This window comes from Sapajus apella, unplaced genomic scaffold, assembly GCF_009761245.1.
Source record: "Sapajus apella isolate SASKATOON/1434 unplaced genomic scaffold, GSC_monkey_1.0 scaffold23, whole genome shotgun sequence".
NCBI lineage: Eukaryota > Metazoa > Chordata > Mammalia > Primates > Cebidae > Sapajus > Sapajus apella.
Genome location: NW_022436963.1, coordinates 35,028,648 through 35,044,646, shown reverse-complemented (window position 1 = coordinate 35,044,646; position 15,999 = coordinate 35,028,648). Strand labels below are relative to the sequence as shown.

Genomic DNA, 15,999 nt, shown 5'->3' with positions numbered 1-15,999 from the left:
CACTGCAGCCTGGACCTCCTTGGCTTAAGCAATCCTTCTGCCTCAGCCTCCTGAGTAGCTGGGAACACAAGCCCATGCCACCACACCTGGCTGATTTAAAAACCTTTTTTTTTTTTAAATTAAAGATGAGGTCTCCCTGTTTTGCCCAGGCTGGTCTTGAGCTCCTGGCCTCAAGCGATTCTCCTGCCTCAGCCTCTTAGAGTGCTGGGATTACAGGCGTGAGCCTCATGGACCACACTTTGAGCAGCAAGGCTTTATGATCCCTTGATTAAAGGAAGATTTGCTAATACCAACTTTTGAAAAACATTTTTTATTATTGGAAGAGAATCTTAACTTTGTACATTTATTTATTTATAAATGGATGGAGTCCAAGTGTAATTTTGTTACATGCATAGATTGTATGATGGTGATGTTTAACTCCAGCTTCCAGCTTTTGAACTGTTGCCCTGGTTGCATAGACCTGTTGAGCAATCAGTATTTTCTGAAGTGTGGTATCTGAGAGGTTCATACATGGATTCAAGGTGATTTAAAGTAGGACACATGGCCTTAAATAACACTGAAACCCAAGAGGGAAGAGCATGCCTTCTCGGCCCTCTCTCAGTCCTGACTACACACGGAGAAAGTCACACTGCCGTTTTCCTTTGGTTGATAACGAGCCAGCAGCTTGGGCTTGGGGCCTTTGGTAAACAATCATCTCTAGATAGAATTTTACAATGTTTTTGTTTTCATTGAATTATTTCCCAGGCTGCAAGGAGTCCTAGTTTTTCACTTTACTGTAGTGATAGGAAACTGCATTTTAAGCAAGATCATCTCCGTAAGAAAAGCGAGTCAATTCACTAGATCATATGGAAGAAATAAGAATGCTTGGGGCATGTGGATATGGGCAAAATCATGGTGGTGACATTGCAATGATTCAAGTTTTGGAAACATTTGGTTAGACCAATGGCAAAAAAGAGCAAGAGTGAAATCTTTGGGCCAGTGCTCTGCTGAGCTCAGAGAGGCTCTGGGTGGTGGTAGGAGGGAGCTGCCTGAATTGCAGGGCCTGGGCCAGCAGCAGAATGGATCCCAATGTCCCCATCCACCACCGGTCTCATGCTCCCACCCTTGTGTACCCGCAGAGATCCGTACGCAGCTGGTGGAGCAGTTCAAATGTCTGGAGCAGCAATCAGAGTCGCGACTGCAGCTGCTTCAAGACCTCCAGGAGTTTTTCCGCCGGAAAGCTGAGATTGAGCTCGAGTACTCCCGCAGCCTGGAGAAGCTGGCTGAGCGCTTCTCCTCCAAAATCCGCAGCTCCCGGGAGCACCAGTTCAAGTAAGAAATTGGGTATGGGTGCACAGAAATGGGAGGCAGCACTGGGGTGGGTAGACAGTTGGTGGCAAAGCAGAAAGGAGGCTGGCCTCATTGGAGGCAGAGGGAATGTCTTCAAGGCCCTGGCTCTGCAGGTTACTTACACCTCCAAGCCTCAGCCTTCCTCATATGTAAAGGGAAGCTAGAAAGAGATCCTCTGCAGAAGTTTCCTGAAGGGAAAAAATGAGCAACCCAACAAGAGTGTTTGTCACAGACAATAGGTACTCGATCAGTTGTTGCTGTCGTTATTATTATCCTGCAAGCACCAGCACTGAGCTAGCCTCCTGTGCCCTGATGAGACCCCTACCTCACTTCAGGACATCCTGTCCCTATCCAGTTATCTTTCATTTGGGTATCAGCCAGTCTTCTTCTGAATTCCTTTGGCATAGTGAATTTCTTCTCCATGGAACTGATACTCAAACATTCCTCTTCCTTGCTCCCCTGGAGGACCTCCATGCCCAGGCTCTATCCCTGCTTTATTTACTTATTTATGATGCACAAACTGTCCCTGTCCTGATTTCTCATACCCGAAGCTCTGAGTTCATGGAGGCACCATCTGCTAGGGCACTGACTTGGCAGGCCCTGAATCCTTCAGCTACAAAACCTTCCGCACTTAGAACTCCTCCGATTCAGCTCATTAAATGCAGGCAGGCAGGAAGCAGCAAATCTCACTTGGACTGTGCCAACCATGCAGGACTCCACTCAGCAGGTCCCCCTGCCAGCACTGTCTCTCTTTCAGCCATGCTTCCTGGACTCTCCCCTTTCCTTGGGTCATTTCGCCAGCCAGTGGCCCTCAACACCAGGAGAAAAGTGACTTGCTTCATCTGCCCTGTTTCTCTCTCCCCCACTTCCCCACCCTGTGTGTATGTATGTGTGTATACACACACACACACACACACACACACACGTGTGTATTGTTTTTGAGACAGAGTCTTGCTCTGTCACCTAGGCTGGAGTGCAGTGGCATGATCTCAGCTCATGCAACCTCCGCCTCCTGAGTTCAAGCAAATGAACTAAGCACGATCACATTGTTGTGCAGCCGTCACCACCATCTCCAGTGTTTTCTTCATCTCCTCAACTGAAATTCTATCCCCATTAAACATGAACTCCCCATTCCCTGCCACGCCTTCCAGCTGCTGGCAACCACCATTCTACGTTATGTCTTTATGAATTCGACTGCTGTAGATAGCTCACATAAATGCAGTTATGCCATATTTATCTCTTTGCAACTGGCTAACTTCACTCAGCACAGTGTCTTTGAGGTCCATCCCTGCGGTAGCATGTGTCAGAATGTTCTTCCTTTTTAAAGCTGAATAATATTCCATAGTTCAGATGGACTACATTTTGTTTGTCTATTCATCTGCTGGTGGACACTTGGGTTGCATCCATTTTCCTGTCTACAGTTTTTCCATTCCACTCTGGCCAGGAGCTCTCTTCCTTTAAACTCCCCTAAACCCCTCCCTTAGTCTGTGCCACAGCATCTAAACACTCACTTATGTGCCTTCTCTTGGCATGTGGGGATAAGAAGTTGCTGCATTACACATTTGCAAATACCATGCTGCTTTTTCCACCCAATCTCTTCTATTCAATCTTTTGCTGCAGGAGGAAGCCTCTACTAAGAATATTCACCCAGACATAGTCTAGACCCTCTCACCTACATCTTCTCATTTTTTTTTGGACATATATTTTGGAGAAAATTTGTACTTTTTCAAACAACAAAGGTAAAATGCTCATTGTATACAATTTAGAAAGTACAGAAAAGGGAAAAATATCTTTCATAGTCCCACTACTCATAACCATGGCTCAAATTTTGGAAACTTCTCTCCCCTGTCCTTTTTTTTTTTTGAGACGGAGTTTTACTCTTGTTGCCCAAGCTGGAGTGCAATGGTGCGATCTCAGCTAACTGCAACCTCTGCCTCCGGGGTTCAAGCGATTCTCCTGCCTCAGCCTCCCAAGTTAGCTGGGATTACAGGCATGTGCCACCACACCCGGTAATTTTGTATTTTTAGTAGAGATGTGGTTTTGCCACGTTGGTAAAGCTGGTCTTGAACTCCCAACCTCAGGTGATCTGCTCACCTTGGCCTCCCAAAGTGCTAGGATTACAGGCAGGAGCCACCATGCCCAGCCTTGTCCCCTGTCTTTTAAGAATAAAAGCAAATATAATGTATTGAACACATTCACTGAGCACTTACTTTGATGCCGGGTGGATATTACTACCCCATCATAAAGATGAGGATGGTAAAGCTCTGAGAAAGCAGTTTGTCCAAACATGCCTATGAACCCACAATTGGAAAGAGACGGAATTGAACCTTCTACTCTTGTTCTGCCTCCTTGGCCTGGGATAAGAAAGGGTCTAGTGCAGCTTGAGAGTATCTACGGCACCTGGACTCTCCCTGAACCCACAGGCATAGACATCGGCTCAGAAACCCATGACTCTGGCTGAGTGGCCACTGGAGCTGCCACATCTCGGCCTCTCCACAGAGGCAGACAGGGTGGTCTCCTGCCCGCTCCTTCCTCTTGGTTAGGAATCAGCTCTCTTCCCATTCTTAGTGTGCACATGGGGAGATGGGAAAGGCATGGATTGAGGGCATGGGGGGGCACCCTGTTCCCTTGTATCACCTATAATGAGCTCGGCCAGCCCCTCATGGGTTCATTAACTGAGGCCACCAGACGGAACAGGAGCCCCAGCTGGCAGCCGGGCCATGCAGGCTGCCTGACACACTATGAAAGTCTAATTAGAGTGCCGGCCCAGGCCAGTGCAGCTGGAGGGGGCCCTCTGCACGATGCTAATGTGATGGCAGAGCCATCTTGGCTTCTGGAAGCATAGAGTCTCTAGGGGCAGGCTAGACTTACCCTTTGACCCTGGAGCACTGACTGGCCTCGGGTTGCCTCTTCCTTGGAGCTCAGCACACAGGGCCTGTGCTGTTCTCTGCTCCCTTCATTTGGGCTGTTCTGAGAAGCCTCGTCTCACCGTCATAAAGATTCTTGGTTTAATAATGTCCATCTACCTGCCAAGTAGCCCCTCGGTGCCTTGAGGGCAGAGCCCAGGACTTGTCATTTTATTCCCACTGCAGCAGTGGATCCGGTGCTTGGCATAGCTGGGGTCCATGTGCACGGATAGGAGGGAGGAAGGAGGGAAGAAGACAGGAGGGAAGGAAGGGAGAGGATTGATTTTGTCTATCCAGTCCACTTTAGCTGAGAGATTTGCCTCAGAGATGGAACTGATTTGCCCAAGATTTTATGGCAAATTAGGGGCAGAACTGGGATGGGAACTCAGGTCCTTGGCTCCAAGTCTATTGCCCCTCCCTGTGCTCTGTGGCCGTGTCTCCCTAAGGCCCCAGCTGTTCCCTCCCTACCTCGGCAATGGAAGAATGTGCTGCTGCCCGGGAGCAGGCACTGTGCTGTGTTCAGGGCTAGACTCACCTGGGCTGAGTTCCATGTGGCACGTGATCCAAAGAAGGGCTCACATGATGGCTCTGAAGGCCTCCCTGGGGCTGGTTAACATTTAGAGAACAATATCATCATATTTCTTTTCTAACAACACATATTCCAATTCTAACAAACCTTTTTTCAAAGGACTCTGACATCCTTGCTTTCTCATAAACCTGATGACAACCCAGGGAAGTACAGAGGGAATCAATGGTTTTATCTCAGGCAAACTGAGCAACAGAAAAACTGAGCAACAGAAAAAACTGAGCAGCTTATTTTAACAAGGACGCAATGAGCTGTTGAGCATGAAAACCCAGGGTTCTTAACTTCCAGCTCAGGCTTCTCTCTCTAAGAAGCCATGTGGGACTTCATTTGTTTGAAATGCGTGCATTGAGGACCTCCTATTTTCCTGGGCTGTACTCAGTGCCAAAGACACAAAGATAAATGAGGCATGGTTTCTGCTGCCAGATATTGAGAGACAAGAACACGGCTTGGGGAGGGCTGGTAGTTGGTATGGCTGTGGGGGGCCCAATCCCATAGCTGTGCCCTTTGAGCCCTGCACCTGTGTGCCATCACCCTGTAGCATTGAGATGTCACTTCCACCGAAAAGCTTCCTTGATTCCCACCTGGGGCCTCCCTCTGTGCTCATCACACTCTGATGTACTTATTTATTTACTTATTCTACCAATATTTATTGAGCACCTACCATGTGCCAGACCCTGCCTGGGTGTACAGTGGTGAACAAGATAGACTTGGTTCCTGCTATGGTGAAATTTACAGGGAGAGATGAAGAATAAAACATTAAAAAGCAGCTAAAACAAAGACCAGCTGTAATCCAATGATTGCTATGATGGAAATAAATAGACTATGTTCTGGTTATCTATCCTGTATAACTGCAGTGCCACCAAAGTTAGTGTACCTTGCGGTTTAATGGATTGAGGATTTGGACAGGGCTCAGCTGGGTGATTTTTCTGCTGTATGTGGTGTTGATGGCTCAGTGATATTCAGCTGGCAGAGGGCCTGGTCTGGAGGGTCCCAGACAGCTTCACTTGCATGCCTTGTTCCTCCGTGGGGACAGTGAGTAGGCTGGGCCCAGCTGGGCTCCCCTCCTCTCCATGTAGTGTCAGGGCTTCCTGCTTCAGCTGGGCATCAGACTTCCAAAACAGTAGCTTGGGGCTTCCTCTTAACTGCTAGGCCTGGAGCTGGCATTGTGTCACCCCCGACCCAGATGTTATTTGCCAAAGCTGTCTCAGCCCTAGCTCAGCTTCAGGAAAGGAGAAATAAAGCCCTCCTCTTATTGGAGGAGTGTCAAAGGGTTGGTAGTCTACACTAAGCTGGACCATGGTCAGGAAGGCATCTGGAGGAAGTGAGACTTTAGAGTTGAGAAGGAGCAGCATGGGGCAGTGGAAGGGGATGGAGGCCAAGTGGCCAGAATTAGTGAGTATGGGGAGTGGGAAGCAGGGACTCACATGATGTGATTTATATGTTTAAAACACCACCTGGGTTGGAGGGTGGAGCTGAGGAGCCCACTCATGCGCATGTGGATATAGCTTTCCAGGTAGGGCCAGTGATGGCCTGAGTGGGAACACAGCAGATGAGAGAAGTCATCAGATGCCAGGAAACCTCTCAGAGGAGAACAGAGGAAAAGAGAGAGAACAAGGATGTCTCCTGTTTCTGCCTTGAGATGGGAAGGACTTGGGGAAGAGGATGAGGCAAGAGCTATAGCCCTCTGTTGTCATAATCTTGTTTACTTATCTATCCTCCTTTGGACAACCACTGGGTTGCAAGCTCCGAGATGGCAGAGAGGATGACTGTTGACCCGGAGTCCCTAGCACCTCTCACAGGGCTGGCACTTGGTTGCTACTGAATGTCATTGACGAATGAGTGAATGAAAGTCAAGTGGTAATTAGAGTTGTGTAGGGAGGACAGGGAAAGGGGGTATGCTTGCGTTCTGGATGCTTAGGAGTTTGGTGAGGCCATCTGGGTGAAGTGCCACTCACTCATGTGCCTGGTACAGGTCCTATATTGCTGAAAGGACAGAGTACAGAGTGTGGACTGTGTCGTGGTCTCCCCGTTTGGGGAATGGGACCAGCAGCATCGGCATCACATGGGGACCTGCTAGAAATGCAAGATCTGGGGCCTTGCTGGAGACCTGCTAGATCAGAACTTCTGGGGGTGGTGCCTGGCAATCTGCATTTAACAAGCCCCCCCTGGGGGAGTCTGATGGCCATTCTCTTTGAAGAGCCAGTGTGATGATTTTCTGAGTGTTAAATGGTTTTCAACTCACTTTCAGGGTCCACTGGCCTTCCGTCTTCTTCACCAGCATCAAATCCACAATCTACTGCCCTTTGCAAGCTAGGCCTAACCTGAGCTTGGCTTTTCCTTCTGAAGACCTGGAGCTGAGCCCTTCCTGAGCGGGACTGTGGTATAGTGGGCGGCACATATGGGGCCCCCAAACCTGCCTCTCGGGCTAGGTGGATGGTCTTGTCCAAATGAATTGATGGCTCCACAAACACAGACATTTTCTGGGAATAACATTTTCTCTTCCTCCAGGAAAATGTTCTCTAAAACACCAATACTTTGAGATGCTTGAATGGGACAGAGAGAATGGAAAAGGAGGAGGAGAAAGAGGATAAGAAGACTGACTTTTGCAATAATTAAGCCTGCTGACTTCTTTCTGAAAGCTATTTGACCACAGGATTCCCTCTCCCCATAGTATTTATTTATTTATTTACATATTTAATTGTTTTTGAGACAGAATCTCACCCTGTCACCCAAGCTGAAGTGTAGTGGTGCGATTACAGCTCACTGCAGCTTCAAACTTCTGGGCTCAAGTGATCCTCCTGCTTCAACCTCCCAAGTAACTGGGACTACAGGTACATGCCACCACATCTGAAAATTTTTTTAAATTATTATTATTATTATTTTTAGAGACAGGGGTCTTTCTATGTTGTTCAGGCTGGACTTAAACTTCTGGGCTCAAGCAATCCTCCTGCCTTAGCCGCCCAAAACACTGCAATTATAGGCAGAGCCACCGCACCTGGCCCTCCCCATAATATTTGTTAATATTTCACAAACCAGCACTTCTTGAGACCTAGTTTGAAAATCTCTGTCCTAAACAAACACTGGGGTTACCCTCTGTAGTAGCAACACTCTATGCAAATAGTGCTCTGTATCTGCAGTGACAGAGTCCCCTTCTGTTCTGGCTTTCTCAGTTTTTGATACCCCTTACCTTCTAGGGGCTGTACCTGATGAATATGCTCCATGCAGAGAGTTAAGTTCTGGTTGCTGCTATTTGAACTGCTGTGACAAAAAGCAACAGGGCATTATGTTTAAATGTGACAAACATTTGGGAAAAGTCAGAATTTGGGAAGAGCTGAGAGGTGCTTGGCTAGTTAGGGAATATATTCTATCCAGATATCCTGTGCAAAGGAGGTTTGGAGCCTCTTTCAGCTTCACAGAGCAGTTGGGAGAGAGGATTCCTGTGAACAACTAACTTCATTTCCAAGAAAGCACTTCTTAGTGGGGATAGAGCATCACAGGATTTTTTTTTTTTTTCACAGATGTAGCATGTCTCTAAAGAGATGCTATAATTTAGACTTAGCCTTCCAGGCTATTCCTAAACAGAGAAGCACTTTTGTAGCATATAAATTGAGCATATATGCGTAAAAAGGATTCAGAATTAAAACGTTTGCTTAGAATGAAGTAGAGATGGAGAAAGCCCTCCAGTGGGGCTTGTGTCTCCATTTGCAGCTATTACTATTACTGCAGCTGGTGTCAAGCTAGCAATGGCTTTCCGGTGTCATACTTTCTAGAGCTGCTGTTCTCTCAGCACTGTGTGCCAGCCGGATCTTTCCTTATCTTTTGGTGCCTGTGCTGTGCAGGTCGTTTAATCTTTCAGGCACTCCTCACATCCACATCACCGTGGACCAAGTGCTCTACTGGATGTCTGATAGGCATCATCAAATTGCACCTTCACGGGGAGTGTGGTCTGCGAGGAAGGGGCTATCTTTATCTTTCTTGTTGAAGACACTAAGTTTTTGAGAAATTAAGTAATTTTCCCAGAGGGACATGGCTAGCACAGGTAAGTGGCAGAGCTAGGATTCCAATCTTGGTTTAGGTGACTCAAAAATGCAAAACTGCAGCTAGCTGCTGACCTTATTCCCTCACCTTTCTGGGGTGGCTTAGTGCTTCCTGAGAATCACCCATCCATGTCAACCACATCCTCCTTGAATGAGCATCAGGGGGTTGCCACTATCCCCCTGGTCAGCTCCTACATAGAGGCCAGCTTCGGGCTTGTCTCTTCGGTGAAGCCTCTGCTACTGATCCCAAGCCTACAGCCAGCTGCTCCTCTCGCCTCCCATGTGAGTTGTGTGTCTCTCTCATGGGGCTTGCATCAGATTATCAAGGAGTGATCCAGTTCCTATATCTGGTTCTCTCACTTCAGTGTGCCAACTGCCTGAAGGTAAGGGACCATTTCTCATCTCCCTTTCTGTGATATATAATTGATGCTTTATCAAAGTTTTTTTCAATGAGTGGCTGAATTAACCAAGACACTACCAAATGCTTTCTTTAAATATATTTAACAAATAGACTTATTTTGTGTGGCTGCAGAAGGAGAGAAGTGATGTCCGAGGGTAGCATTTTCAGAGAAGCAAACTTCAACTCAACCTTAAGGACGTTCCAGTAGCCACAGCTGTCCACCAATGGAAGGGCTGCCTGGGGAGGTAGTGAGTTCCCAATGCACTGAGGTATACACACAAAGGCTGGGCATTTTAAGGGCGGCATTTCTGTAACATGGATGATCAAAATGAAAGGGGATTCTTGATAACACAGGAACCATAAATATTGAATTAACTTTTCAATTCTCTTTTAAGGTTTCTGGTAGCCTGGAGGAGAAAGTCTCAGTTTGGTACTAGTGTGTTGTTAATGCCCTCTAATCTCCTTTTTAACAAATAGAGAATAGACCTCAAGATTGAATATACTGTTTTGTTTTCACTGAATTTATTTTTTTATTATCTTCTATTTATGGCAAATGATTTTTTTTTTTTAAAGCTAAAAGTAGCGAAGTTCTTTGTAAATACGTTTAAATTAAAAAAAAAAAAAAAAGACATCAACAGGGAGATATTAAGTGTGGTGGTATGCAGGAATGGCAAAAATCCTAAAGCCAGCATCAAATCACTCTAAGTCCCCTTCCAGCTCCTCCTGCAAAGTGAGCATCTTTCACCTCTACCTTCTTCATCCTGCACCTTCCTTTTTTTTTTTTTTTTTTTTTTTTTTAATCGGGGAAGGGATTTTAAGACAGGAGGCTCAGCCTGAAGAGTGGATTTTGCAATGGCTATAGATAGCTCCTTTTTCTCCTTCCAGTTTTTTCCATCTGGCTCTTTCCTAGGTCCCACACCAAAGTCCCTGGAATCCTCAGAGACTCTAATCAGCAACTTCCAAAGCATTAACTAGAATGTGATTTCTTTATGCATGCATACGCTTGATATACATATATTTTTTCTATCATTTAATTTTTATACTAAAAATAAAAAATAGATGTAAGAAATGAGATTTTCACAAACAGTAATATGTAGGGGTTTAGTTTTGACTCTATTCCATTAGGTAAATAGGATAATACTAATCTTTGAAGGTTATATAGGACCTTACACTTTGCAAATTCCATCCCTAGCCTTTATCTGCTTAAATCGTCCCAGGAATCCTGGTGAGAGTTGGGAGAGTCAAGGAAGGTATTGTCATCCCCAACTGATAGGCAAAGGACGTGAAGGCAAGGCAGGGTGAGCCCTAGCTTTAGACCCACAGCTGACTGGTGAAAGAACTGACCCGGTTTTGCATTTTGGAGTCAGGTAAACCCAGATTGGAATCCTAGCTCTGCCACTTACCTGTGCTAGCTGTGTCTTTCTGGGCAAATTACTTAATTTCTTGAAACCTCAGTGTCTTCACCTAGAAAGATAAAGATAGCCCCTTCCTAGTAGACAACATTTCCCATGAAGGTGCAATGAGATGATGCCTATCAGACATCCAGTAGAGCACTTGGTTCAGAGTGGTGGGTGTGAGGGGTGCCTGAAAGATTAAACGACCTGCACAGCACAGGCACCAATCAGGAAGCCATGGCTCAGGGCCTTTTCCTCTGCCTAGTGCTGTACATACCACGTGGTGTACCCATTCTGCAGGCAGGTAAACCAAGACAAAGGGGCTTGCAAGGAAAGAGATGAGGCTGACCTGTGCTCTATATTTGGGGTGACAGAGTCCCTTCTATTCTGCTTTCTCAGTTTTGATACCCCTCACCTTCCAGGGGCTGTACTTGATAAAAATGCTCCATGCAGAGGGTTAAGTTCTGATTGCTGCTATTTGAACTGCTGTGAAAAAAAGCAACAGGAAATTGCCTAGTGAGGCAGGGATTTTTGCTTTGATACCAAGAATCCATTCAGAAAGTCAAAGGAGAGCTCAGAGGTACTGCTGGATAACAGACATCAATGTGTACCCTCATGCTGCAGTGTAAGGAATGGGATCCCAGAGGAAGCAGTGAGCCCGTGAATCATTCTGCCTTGGGATGGAAGGGGAGTCACAGGGATATTTGCACTGGGCCTTGAAGTTCACATAAGAGTTTGCAGAAGGATCAAGTAGTAATGGAGGAGGAAAACCAATATTTTTAGAACACTTACTATAGGCTGTTTTTGTACAGCAGTCCTTAGATCTTCCCAATAACTTAGTGAGGTGCTAGTGGTAATAATGGTATTGACAATAAAAATTACTATTATGTGTAGGGTTTAACACTAAGAGAATTGTATGGGTTGTGTCATTTAGTTCTCAAAGCACCACTATGAGGTAGTTGTCACCTCATTTCACAAAGAAGGAAAGAGAAGGTTTAACTATAGTAACTTTCCAAGTTCAGTTTATTGGTGAGAGACAGAATCAGCATTTGAACCCAAGCCTGCTGACTTGATAGCCCCCCAACACTGATAAGCAGAGCCTGCTTTGGCCGGGGGACTCAATGAATGGAATTAGTCCCCTTTGGGATGACCCTGTCTCAGGGTTGCCAAATAGTGCCGGAGCCAGGCCTTGGACTGCACTCTCTAGCTCCCAGCACCGCAGCCTCGCACTCCTTAGGGGACTCCTGGTGGGGGGGTGGAGGGGGAGATAGTAAAGTAAATATTTATAAAGTAATTTATAAAGAAAAGAGGTTTAATGGACTCACAGTTTGGCGTGTCTGGGGAGGCCTCAGGAAACTTACAGTCTTGGTGGAAGGCACCTCTTCACAGGGCAACGGGAGAGAGAAAGGGTGCCCAGTGAAGGGGGAAGCCCCTTATAAAACCATCAGATCTTGTGAGAACTCACTCACTATCACAAGAACAGCATGGGGGAAACTGCCTCCATGATTCAGTTATCTCTACCTGGTCCCACCCATCACGTGTAGGGATTATATTACAATTCAAGATGAGATTTGGGTGGGGACACAACCAAACCGTATCAGGGTGGAATTGTGTCCCCTCAAAATTCCTGTGCTGAAGTCCTAAACCCCAGTACCTCAAAATGTGACTTTATTTGGGAACAGGGTCTTTCTAGAGGTAATCAGGTCAAAATGAGGTCATTGGGGTGGGCCCTAATCCGACATGACTGCTATGTATCTTTACAAAAAAAGGAACTTTGGGTATAGAGATCGACACACAGGGAGAATGCCTTGGAAAGATGAAGGCAGAGATCAGGGTGCTGTGTCTACACCAAGAACACCAAAGATCTCCAACAACCCACCAGGAGCCAGGAGCGAGGCCTGGGACAGATCCTGTTAAAGCCTCTCCAAGCTCCATGCATTTCTCCTTCAGAGCCCTTCTTCCTGCTCCTGTTTTCTATGGATTTTTGTGATTATCTGATTGTTATCTGAGACCCCCACTAGACTGTAAGCTCCAGGAAGTGAGAAGTGTGGCTCATTTTGCCTACCACTGGCTGGCGCAGAACAGGCACACGGTTACTATTTACTCAATTAATGATTCATGCTACAAGCAAGTGCAGTGAATCCCGAATCCTGCTTGGGGCGGCTTAGATAGCAGGAGGTTAAATGCACCTTTCTGGCCGCAGAACTGATTGAGATAGCATTTCTCAGAGGCAAGCCCAGTGTGAGGCCTGAGAAGGTCCTGGAAGGGAGCAGGAAGCCCGAGCAGGAGCTTGCCTTCCTCCCAAAGGGACCCTGGTGCCAGGGCAGGAGCTTTCATCTGCAATGTGGGGCTCTGCAAGCTTGGAAATGGGTTCTGTTTGCTAAGCGGAATTTTCCGGCCCTCAGCCGAGAAGCTGGAGAAACTGGCTCACTGCTAATTTCATTTTCCCAACTCACCAGCTTGGCAAGGCCTGGCTCCTCTAGCTGCAGTCTCCTAGAACCTCATATCCAGCTCCCCTAGCCAAAGAAAGAAAGCTGTGACTCACCAGAAATGTTCATTGCTATTTTCTGGCCATAAAAAAAAGAAAATATATACATACATATGCAAAAGTTCTAACGTGATGTCTTAGTTCAGCAGCTTCTGCCTGCTGGGTCGACACTTGCATGCAAGATTGGAGAAGCAGAAGGGCCGCTCTGAGTGCCTTGGCTGAGAGCAATGGCTCTCATTCATTCTGATGTCTTCCAAAAGTGGCTGTTGGCACAGAGCTGGATCTCAGGTCAAAGGGATTCCGCTTTCAAAAGGGGCAAGCAACCCCGAGAACAGGGAAGGCTGAAGGTTTCTGCAGCCTTCAACCTTCTGGCTCTGCAGTCCGCAGGCTTCGTGCCTCCTCCATCCTGCAGTCCCAGTGTGAGCTAGATGCAAACAGGATGGAGAGCATGAGACCATGTGGGCCCTTCCAGCCTCACTCTGCACTGTCTCTCTCCTCTGCCTTGCCTCCTGCTCCAGCCAGGCTGTTCTTTACTTAGTTCCTTAAATGCACCAAGCTCTCCACCTGAGGCACCTTTGCCCATTCTGTTCCCTCTGCCTGGAGCCTTTTCCTGCTAGTCCACCTGCTCAGCCCCCTTCACTAGTGCCCTCCAACTCTTCCTTTGGAGCCCAGCTTAATGACCCCTTTTTTGGGGATACTTCAGGGACCCAAAAATCAGGCCAGCCCTCTTGTTACAGGTGCTGATGGCACAGGCTCCCCTCTGTTCCAGCACATTCTGCACTTCTAACTGTAGCCATGTTTGTGGGCCCGTGGGGGGTGTCTGTCTCCCCACCAGACTGGCTGCTTCATGAAGGCAGGAACTGTGTCTGTTCAAGAATGTGTCCCTGGTGTCTGATCTATACAAAATATTCAACAAAAATGTATGGAATACATGAAATGCTAAAGAATGACTGCAGAGTTCTCTTCTGGCATTTAAACCCAGAGTGACTCCATGGTATGAGTGGCCAGGACATGGGGGATAGAATGGTAGACACTGGTGAATGCCCATCCCTACATCCAGGTGGCTTTCTGTTCTCTTCTGCTGTACCGAGTCCCACCTGTGGGCTTTTTCTCTTCTTTCAGACGTGGTGAGAGCCTGCCTGGTACCATTGTGGCCAAGGCTTTCTACAGACTACAAATGCCTTGCCCCACAGGAGGGATCCAGGGCTGGGAGAAGGTCAGGGGAGCAGAACCAGCAGTCTCCCATGCTGGGGGGTACCTAGAGAACAGGCCTTTGATTGGACCGCAGGCCTGGGACAGCATCTCAGAGAAGGCTAGGCTGCACATTGTCCGATCCTGCCCTCTTCCAGGGAAGCAGGAGGGGAGACGCCACAGTGGCTTGGCCCTGCCCCAGCCCTCCGGCCACAGCCTTGCCAGGCTTCCTGGGGACTGACCTCTTCTGCCATGTGGCCCCAGCATTTGTAAAGCTTTCCGTGTTGTTCTGTGGTTTTAAATAGCATCCAACTCCTTGTTGCTGGCTTCCACGTTTGTCTCTCCAGCCCAGATAGCTCCACCTGGATGCCCCACGGCCTTTTAGACTCGTCCTGTTCAACTTGAACTCATCATCCTCCCTGGCCACCCTTGACCTGCTCCTCTTCATCTCCACAAAGGCTCCTTCTATTCCCCCAGGTGCCCAAACCAAAAACTGGGGAGTCATCCTGGACATCTTTTGCTCTCTCTTAACTTCCAGCCCCAACCCCATCCAGTCTCCCTGTCTAGTCAATTCCTATCTAAGCCTTTCTTGAATCCCTCAGTTTCTCTCCCAGCCTCGGCTCTGTACAGCAGCCACAGCCAGAGTCTGAAAGTGCAGTTTTACCCTTTCACTCCCCTCCTCTAAACTCTTCCTTCAAGGGCTTCCTGCTGATCCTAGGATGGAGCTCAAACTCTAATGAGAGTTAAAGACCCTTTGCCAAGTGGCCCCTGCCTCAGTCTCCAAGTTCACCCTTACCCTCCTACCCCAGAACACTATGCCTGGACCACCTCCCTACCTCTAGCTCGCCAGCACGCCCTCTCCTGCTACCCCTGGACCCTTGGTCATCACATTTCTCCACTTTGAAGGCTCCTCCTTGTGAAACTCCAGCCCAGCCTTTAGTTCTCAGTCTAGACACTGTTTCCTCCAGGACGTCATCCATGACCACTCTACCACCAGATCTAGGGAAGGAGGCCCCCTGCTGCTCCATAGCCTCCTTCTCATGACTGCATTGATGAGGCTGTCTCATCACTTTCTGTTCTTTGTGAATCTCCTTTTAAGCGGAAGACGTGCAGGGCAGTCTTGCAGCCTTGGTTGCTGCTGCACTCACAGCACCTAGTCCTGCCCAGCACAGACACACAAACACAAGGAGTGAACAAGAGCTGGAAGGAATCTTCACAGCGGCTGCTCACTTCAGCTTAACGAGTCTTCGGCTTCAGCTGCTTTCAGATAACATCCTCCTTGTCTTGGCTCGTTCTGCCTCCTGCAGTTCTGTCTTACGCTGCACTGCCTCCTGGCTTGCAGCTTCTCATAAGGACAGCACAGTCCTTTCTGCCCTTCCTCTCATCTCATCTCTCTGGCTAGATGACCTAGTTAATGGTCCCCAAATTGTCCCAGCACTTCCCCATCGTTTCCACATAACTTACCTTTTTCCTTCCCTCTGAAACTCACCTTCTGGCTGTGGCTTCCATAATTTTGCACATTTAATTCCCTGGTGCTGTTCACTTCTTGCCTCCCAGGTTCAGCTAAGCCCCTGAAGTAATTTAGGTAACAGCTCAATTATCTCATCTCTCCTTAATCTTTCCATTTCCATCACCACCTAGGAAGCAGTGAAAATGAGATAAGCAATG

The 15,999-nt window shown here is 47.5% G+C and overlaps 1 protein-coding gene across 5 annotated transcripts in view; it reads left to right on the top strand.

The window, feature by feature from the left end:
- Nucleotides 1-15,999, top strand: part of SRGAP3 (SLIT-ROBO Rho GTPase activating protein 3) — a 255,976-nt gene that overhangs the window by 123,614 nt on the left and 116,363 nt on the right. For all 5 annotated transcript variants that reach the window (XR_004272515.1, XM_032290558.1, XM_032290557.1 and 2 more), the window contains exon 2: nucleotides 1,119-1,311. Coding sequence is in view for 4 of the 5 variants with exons in the window: in XM_032290558.1 (XP_032146449.1) it covers nucleotides 1,119-1,311 (193 nt within the window). In the remaining variant the exon portion in view is untranslated. The remainder of the gene's footprint in view (nucleotides 1-1,118; nucleotides 1,312-15,999) is intronic.